This window comes from Chaetura pelagica, unplaced genomic scaffold (genome assembly GCF_000747805.2).
Source record: "Chaetura pelagica isolate M959 unplaced genomic scaffold, ChaPel_1.0 scaffold585, whole genome shotgun sequence".
Lineage (NCBI taxonomy): Eukaryota > Metazoa > Chordata > Aves > Apodiformes > Apodidae > Chaetura > Chaetura pelagica.
Window position 1 is genome coordinate 852514 of NW_009953404.1, and position 8327 is coordinate 860840.

Sequence of the window (8327 nt, forward strand, 5' to 3'; positions counted from 1 at the left end):
CAAAGCCAAGTCTTGGTAAGGTGACAAGAGAGACCAAGAGATCTCATCCATGAGACCAAGGTATCACTGCAGGTCCACAGGATGGCATTTCAGCAAGGATGGACCCAGTGTGTGTGTGGATCTCCTCTGTAAGGTTTTGCCACCAAACTGAGGAGATCTTTCCCCATCACCTGCTGCAGCAGGTGTCAGCATCTTCCTGCTCCTCCCAGCACTGCTGCTGGAACTTCTGGGAGTTTGATGATGATGATTTAATCCAAGCTTTTAGAGGAGGGAAAAAAGTAAGTTCTGACAGTTCCATATATAGTCCCCTGACTCACAGATTTCATGTGTCAAACACCAAAGATGGGTTAAGTAGAATTAAGTTCTGGATTTGGTATAAATAGGCATTAAGTAACATGAATGTATAAACTTTGCATGAAAATATGGGCCTGATTCTCTAGTTTACCCCAGAGATTTTCTTGTATGTCAATGGGACACTCAAATGAGCCCAGATCAGAGCCATCCCAGCTTGGACTGTCCCCTGCAGCCACCACTGAACCAGACCTGAGAACTGGGAAGTAATTGCTGAAGTTAGGATGGATTTACACTGTTCACACTGATCAGAATTGGGCCCTTAAAACAGTACAAGTAGCTTTAATTAGACACCAAATCTGCAGCTGAAGGAATAATTTCTCCATGTCAATCAGTTCAAAATGTACTTATTAAGTTGAGGAAGATGGGTTAAGATGAAAATGGCAGAGAAAGTCACATTTCCTCTGTCTCATGCTTCTGCCCACTGGGAATCTCAAGGTTTGCCAAGTCCCTGGAAGGAGCCAGCCACACACTCCAGCTTCTGGGGAAGGGATCATCATGGCTCTGTGACCCAGCCCATGGGTGCTTCCCTGGGTGGAGAGGGCAGAAGCAGGCAGGAATCCTCAACTTGTCCCTGTGCTGAACACCTGAACAGGCTCTGTCCCCAGGACCCTTCCCTGGGTCAGCAGTGCCAGCCCTTGCTGCTCTCCTGATGGTTGGCACCTAGAGGGGGTTTGGGTGCTGAGGATGATGGCAGGGATGTGGTGGTTGCTGCTTCTCCATGAGCAGAACAGAGAGAAACCAGGTTGGAAGCCCAGGGAGCAGGCAAGGAAGGGGAGGGAATGGCAGCTTCGTGGCCCTGGTACACTGTTGGGGATGGGGCAAAAGGCTTACAAGCCCCAGGGGATGGGCCAATGCAGACAGCACAAAGAGAAGTGGGAACTGGTGAAATGAGGGTTTTTCTTGCTGTGGACATGCAGCCAGGGAGACCTTGGAGCTCCAGGGCTGGTTTTGGGGCATGAAAATCCCTGTGGTCCATGCAGGTGTGGACTGCCAGCACTGCCATGTCTGTCCCTTTGTTCCATCTCCTGGGTGATGGTCCCCATGGAGGACCCACCCATGATCCACTATGACGACACCTATGTAGCATTCAGACCAGTGCCAGTTGCACAGCACCTGGAGCAGTGCACAGGTGGCACAGGACTGGAATTGGATGCCAGCTCTGTGCTGGGATCCTGCCTCTCCTGAGCTTCTGTTGGCAAATTGGGGCTGTTTCTTGGGAAAACCCAAGTGCGACGACAGTCCCATTGCCTGGAACCACAGCACCCTGTGGCAGGGTGAGCAGTGCTGGTTAAGGGGGGGAGAGGGGAGCCAGGGGGGCTGCAGCGGGGCTGGGGGGGAACAGCTCTGGGGTGAGGGTTGCAGGCTTGGCCCGGGTGCCCTCCCTGGTTGCTCGTCCCCTTTCCAGGGGTGCGCGCAGAGTGACCCGCTGGGTTAGCCCGAAGACATGAGCAAGATGAGCAGCCTAAAGGTAAAAACTGAAGCCAAATCCAAAGCCAAACTCCCCCAGAGGTGCTATGGAGTCTCTGCTGTGGGGATCACCTCCTATCTGAGGTGGCAGCCAAGAGCTGGAGGTGGTGACAAAGAGCTGGAGGTGATGATGCCATTAACCCCTGTGTCCAGCTCCTCTGTCTACCACTGCTGGCAGTGTTTGCTCAAGGGACCAACCTCTCCCTTTCTGTGGCACCAGAGAAAGAAGCAATCGAACCCGCAAGGGAAGGAGGATGAAAATGAGGCTGCACGGGAGATTGGGCTGCTGCAGAAACAACTTCAGATTGCAGCTGCCAAGAGGAGATCGTACCACGCCAACGCGAGGCAGCAAATGCTGTCCCAGGAGTGAGTGCAGCTTCTATTTTTGGGCAAATTCCTCCATGCCAGGATCTGGGAACCTGGGTGCTGACATGGCATGGGGTGAGGACCTGCTCCAGCACTGCAGCTAGGATGGGCTCCATGTCCTTTGTTGTTCTGTTTTTACAGAAGAGAAATAGAGTCCCTGACACAAGAGCGTGAAGAGACGTGGTTCCAGATCAGCCAGCTGCAGAGGAAGGCTATGCTGGAGGAGAGGGCACTTGGGAAGCTGCAGCACCTTTCAGACAGCTGGTATTTTTATGAGTCTTTGGTCAGAGAGAGAAAAGGCCTGCTTGCTGAGCTGGACAAAGAGGTAAAAGTGTCTGGACTGTTCCCTGGCTGAGCATGGCAGAGTCAGGTGGGACTGAAACTCCTCGGTAAAATACATGGAATGTGATGGTGCCTGCAGGCAAAAGACACACGTGCCAGTGCCCATTGGGAGAGCCAGGCTGCCCTTCAGGTCAGCAGCACTGGCTAGAAGAGTAAGGTCTGACTCGCAACCTTGTTGACCTGCTACTCTCTATAGCTCCTCTTCATGGCACATACGTGTCTGGGGTCACAAAACATCCTCCCCCACCCACTTAATTCTTCCCAGGGGTTTATTCCCTCTGCCAGCTCCCTACTTCTGGCAGAATTCTTCCTCCGCTCTTTCCAAGGGGGCACTGCACAGAGCCCTGTCTGGCCAGCATGATACCCCTCCCAAAGCCACCCTGCCACCCTGCCCCAGGGGCTGCTGTGCCTTGTCCAGGGCTGGGGCTGAATTTCCCTGGGAAGGGATTAAAGCTGCTTCTGTAAGTGTGAGCTCATGAATGATATGGTTGCTGTAGCTCAGGTCAGGAGAGGGTATTTTCTTTGGCTAAATGTCCTGACAAGAATCCAGAACGCAGGGGTGGAGGTTATACTTCCTCCTTCTGTTTTTTTCTTTTGTCTCTGTGTATGCAGATACTGGAGCTTGAAGAGAAGATTGTGAAGCAAAACAAGAAAGTAGCCAAGATCAAGCAATCCCACAATGTCAAACAGCTAGAAAAGGAGGCTGAGAGACTAGAGAAGCATCTACAAACAGTAAGCAAACATCTTGCAGATGTTTGGAGACCATGTTTGGGGCCACACTGGGGCCTGTGTGGAAAATGCTTTTTGCTGAGGACAAAGGGAAGTGGCGCAGATGTGTTTGGTTGACACAAGCTGCATAAAGACCCTGGCTTGTTCTCCTGGCCTGATGGCTCCTGGAATATCCCAAAGGCTCTTTCAAGCCTGGTGACCCAAATGTAGCACTTGTGCCATGCCAGTTAACCTGAAGGTCTGCACCTGTTTAGAGCTGCTCAAAGCCACCTTGCTTTGGGCAACACCAGCTCCAGGGCTCTGCTGGGACTGCCCCTGCAGTCCTGGGGAGGAGGACAGTGCAGGGCCAGCTTAAAATCTCTTGGGGTGCATTTCTCCCAGTCCTGCTCAAGGTCTGTCAGCAGAGACCTGAGCCCCCTCTTTACTGCACCAGCTTCAAACCATTTGCTTCCTTCTCCCCAGGCCACTGTTTTTCTCAATACCACCCTGACTGAAAATAAGCAGCTCAAAGGGGAGATTCAAAGCCTGCGAATCCGAAAAGCTGTTTTGGACAACATCTCCTTGGGGCTCCATCAGAAGCTGAACAAGCAGGCCCAACAGATGACCACTAGTCTTGAGCAGTCCACAGGGGCCTACGACCGGCGGTAGGTGGCCCAGCAAGTCCTCTGTGGCAAACTGGGCAGCGAGGAGCAATGCCAGGGATGAGCAGGGATGTAACAAGAGACTGGCTGCAAGGGCAGAGAGGAGATCCGCTGCTCCTCCCTGGAGCTGGGTGCTCAGGGTTGGGTGCTGGGTCAGGCACAGGTGGTGGGAATGGCCAGGAATACAAAGCCCTGCACCGACCCGTGGTGTGACCTGCTGCTCTCTGTCTGCAGGATGGATACCCTGGCAGAGATGTCAGCACTGGAAGAGAAGCACAGCAAAGAGCGTGTCAGGATGCTGGAAAAGCAGCGGGTCTTTGAAAGCATGAACAGTCTGAGGAACTTCATCGTGGCCAAACGCAGAGACCGCTCACATCTGGAGAAAGAGGCCAAAAAGAGAAGAGGTATCAGACAAGTGAAAGCACCTGCAGCTGGGACCACCGAGCAGGATTCTGCTGGGCTGGCAAGGGGGCTGCTTTGGGCACTGAACCCCAAAGGCAGGACATCTCCCCTGCCTGCAGGCTCCTTCACCTCAGCCTTTGCTCCAGAGGAGAAAAGGCTGTGCAATGATAATCCAGTGAGGCCACCCAAAGCCCTGTGTCTTGGGGTGCCCTGCAGAGAGCGAGGAAAGTGGAGGCAGGGAGTTGCCACCATGGTCAGCCAGGGCTCCTTTCATCATCCTGGGGAGGGATCCCACTGTGTTTGCCCCATCCCATGCAGACAGTGGGAGCTTTGCTTCATTTTTGGAGCAAAATAAAGAGACTTCCAGCCTCCCCTGCCCCCCAAGCACCCCACCAAACCCCACAGCACCCAGGGGGGAAGGCTCTGCAAAGGGCAGCCCGTGAGGACATGCACAAGCCAGGCTCTCTGCTTCTTCCTCAGCCATCAAGGCAGCCCAGCGGGAGAGACTAAGCCAGGGGGAGAGCTGGGAGAGCCGGGAGGTGGTTCAGAAGTATCTGCTGGAGCTCTCGAAGAATGGGAACATAGAAGAAGAGCTGAATCACTGCGTGGAAAAGCTGGAGAGGGAGTTTGCCTGCCTGAGCTATTCCACTGAGCTGAACGAGGACGTGGAGAAGTTGCAGCTGAGGGTCGAGGCTCTCGAGGTCTGTTCCAGGTTCTCCATGTCTCCCCTTTCTCAGCTGATGCTTTTGGGCTGGGCTGGGTTGGGTTTTTCCTCTCCTGTGTGTCCAGCTGGGCTGCCCATAGCAGAGCCCAGCTCCGGGCCTGCCACACGGGTGGGATGAGGGAGGGAATGCAAAGGGACAGCAAAGAACAGAACTCCAGGAGACACAGAAGATGCGTTCTCGGAGCCAAAAGTGTCTCAATGCTGCCACCGTGTACCCAGCAGAAATACTGCCGTGTCCAAGAAGGCCCAGAGCTGCCTTGGCTGTGTGTGGGGCTGGCTGGAGGGAGAAGAAGGGCTGCCTGTTGTGGGGCCATCACCTGCCCTCCTGGCCAGGGGATGGTGGTCCCCAGAGGGGTCAAGTGGGATGTCCCTGCTCCCAGGGCAGAGGAGGGATGGTCCCCAGTCTTTGTTGGGCATACCTAGTGGGCATTCAGCCAGAACCCCCTCCACGTGCTTGTGTTTACACAGGAAGAAATTGCAGCCATCACAAAGGAGCAGGACACTGCAAAGAGCAGAAGCCTTCAGGCCCTGCAGGAGCTGGAGGTACGGTGCCCGGGGCTTCCCTCGGCAAGGGCAGCAGAGCCCTGTCCCTCCTGGCATGTGTCCTAGGCCAGTCTGGTCGTTTCAAAGCTGCTCTGGCCAAGGGCTGGAGAGGAGTGGGGCAGAAGAGGGTCCTCCACCACCTTTGGCAGCTGGTGGCTGCAGGGCTCCTGCCAGCCCTGGTCCTGCAGCCCCTGGAGCCTCCTCGGCACATGGGGAGCTTGGGAACCCCTTCCTAGAGCCTTTCCCCTGCAGGGATGGGAGCATCCCACAGCCTCTGCTGGGATGTCTCCAGTGTCCAGACTGGAGCTGACCAGCACTGGGGGTGGCAGGGAGAGCAGGGGGCTGGTGTGACAGCTGGCAAAATCTTTGTCGATAGGCAAGTCTGAAGGAGACGACCGAGGAAGCCAACATGTATGAACAGCAATGCAACTTGAGCAGCAAAGTCCTGGGCCAGCTCAAGTCTCGCTTGGAGGTTCTGGTCCAGGAGACCAGACGTGACTGCCCCATGATCCTGCTGGAGCTTGGAGGAACAGGGGAGGTCACAAACGACAACCTGCTGCAGTGTTTTGGTGGGTCAGGGCTGCCCATCTCTCCCCCTATTACAGCCCCACCCTTGTACATCCACCACCCACTCGCACTGTGTTTTAATGGAGCTGCCATTTTCCCCAGCCCCGTCATGTGGGGGTGTCCCTTGTGTGAATTTGGGGTCCCAAATTCCCGGACAATTCAGACCTGGCCGTGTAAATGTGCCACTGGAGCCCCAAGCCCTCACATTGCCTCTGGGGGTGGGACCATCAGCCTTGGGGACAGGCTGCCTGGGGGGGGATCAGCGGATCCCTGTGGAGCAAAGAGCCCCAGGGGTGGATTTGGGCAGGAGCCCTGAGTGACCCTGACACTCCCCGCTGCCCAGGTCTCCTGGAGAAGATAATCATCGAGCTCCTGCTGCAGGACTCCAGGGTGCTCTATGCATCAACTGTGGACACGGACTCGGAGGAGCCGGTGTCCATCCCGCTGCTGGCCGGCCCGGCGCTGCTGCAGACGGTGGTTCCCGTCCCGCTCTGCCCGCCCGCCCTGGCCTTGGAAAGCCCTGACGACCTCCTGGAGGCCTGTGAGTGTGGGAGGGGAGGAGGTCGGGGCCGTGTCCCCACGGCAGAGAAGGCCCGGGTGCCGTGGGTGACGGGCGGTCGTTGTGTCGTGCAGTGGACGTGCCGCTGGACTACGAGGAGATGCGCCAGCTGGTCCTGAGGAGCCAGCAGGGGCCGGGCAGCACCAAGCTGTGAGAGCCTGCTGGGATCCCAGCGGCCGGAGCCAGCTCGCTCTTGAGGTCTTTCCTCCTCTGCACCCATCTCCCCTCTCCCCACTGGATACCAAAAAATAATTCTGGTGTATTTGTAACACCTTTGCTGTGTCCCTTTTCTAGCCAGGGAAGCTTGTGTGGGGGGAGACTTGTGATTTCTGGGAGAGATGGCTGAGGGGAGTGGATGGACTGTTGGAGCTGGGGTTTACAGCAAGCAAGGAACCTGCCCTTGGGGAAGAGTCTGTCTGCGTCCTCTTATCTCCTTCCTCCTGCCAGATCTCAGGTGTGCTGAGACCCCCAAGTCCTTTTCTTTCCTGTCCTCCCCAGCTCTGCTCTGGCCCCACCACAGCAAGAAGCTGCCCTGAATATTGTGTTCCTGTTGGCAGGAGGAACCGGGCACGCCTGGTGGGAGCAGTTCAGGCGAGGAAGAGAGGGGTGGGGGAGAGAGGTTGAGCAGCCATCCCTGCCAACTAGAGTAGAACTAAATAAAGCAACTAAACAAAATTCAAGTCATTCCATCTCCCTTCTCTGTATGGAGCCTGACACCTTGTGCAGGCTTCAAGCGGTCGCTGGGTGATATTTTGGCACAGCTTCACCCACTGCTGACATCTGCTGAGGAGGGAGCAGTTGTGCATCGTGGTGCCATTGCCATTGCAAACCCCGAGGCACCTCCTGCAGCCCAGGCACCCCGTGGCTGCAAAGATGAGCTGGAGACCATGTTCCCAGCCTTGCACCATGGCTGCTCCATGTTGGGGTCCTGGAGGGATGCGGGGAGGAGGGGGTACCTGTGCTTGCCTGCTGGTCCCTGCTAAGTTGAGGAACGCAGGCAGCTCTTTGCTGGTTCTGGGCTGGTGGGACCAGATGGCTTCTAGCCACAGCCCAGTGCAAAACGGGCTGTTTGTGGTTGGGAGCTGGGCTGGGCTGGGAAATGCTGGGACAGAAGGGCCAGGGAGCATGCAAGGGTGCAGTGGGGCAGGGACGCTGTGGGTGGTGGGGTCTGAGAGGGCTCTGGGGGCTCCTGCTGGGCAGGGCACACGGTGCAGACACACCACGCCAGCCCAAGCACCAAGCACCACTCCCCAGCACCTGGATTTCCTCTGGCCAAAAGGCAGTTTAATGCAGATGCTGTTCACATGTTCCCCAGGGAGAGAGGGAAAGGGGCCCACCCAGTGCCCCCCACACAGAGGGGATCTGGTGGTGCCAGCCCCAGCACCCAGCCTGGGCTAGTCCTTCTCCTCGCCGTGCGTAATGACGTGGACCAGGTTCTTGTAGTCCAGGTTGCCAGACATGTCTGGAGGGAAGGCTGTGAACATCTGATCGATCTGCTGGGAAAGAGCTGGGGTGAAAAGGTGGCACAGGAGGGGTTTGGGGCTGGGGGGAGGGGAGGGCTGGGGGTCTGTGGGGATGGAGGGCATGGGAGGCTGGTGGGGAGCGGGAAGGAGCTCCTACCTCTTCCTGGGGA

General features: G+C 56.4%; 2 protein-coding genes across 2 annotated transcripts in view; one reads left to right on the forward strand and one right to left on the reverse strand.

Moving 5' to 3' along the window:
• The first annotated feature begins 1798 nt into the window (after positions 1-1798).
• Positions 1799-6848, forward strand: CCDC63 (coiled-coil domain containing 63). Its single transcript, XM_009998451.1, has 11 exons — positions 1799-1822; positions 2042-2187; positions 2329-2512; positions 3142-3261; positions 3721-3902; positions 4134-4303; positions 4782-5002; positions 5494-5568; positions 5945-6137; positions 6479-6676; positions 6769-6848. Exons 1-11 carry the CDS (start codon positions 1799-1801, stop codon positions 6846-6848), a joined length of 1593 nt encoding a protein of 530 aa, XP_009996753.1.
• Positions 6849-8003: 1155 nt separating this feature from the next.
• MYL2 (myosin, light chain 2, regulatory, cardiac, slow) overlaps positions 8004-8327 on the reverse strand; it is a 3956-nt gene continuing 3632 nt past the window's right edge. Inside the window, exon 6 of the mRNA XM_009998426.1 lies at positions 8004-8187. Within this exon, the coding sequence (XP_009996728.1) occupies positions 8089-8187 (99 nt within the window). The 3' untranslated portion in view covers positions 8004-8088. The remainder of the gene's footprint in view (positions 8188-8327) is intronic.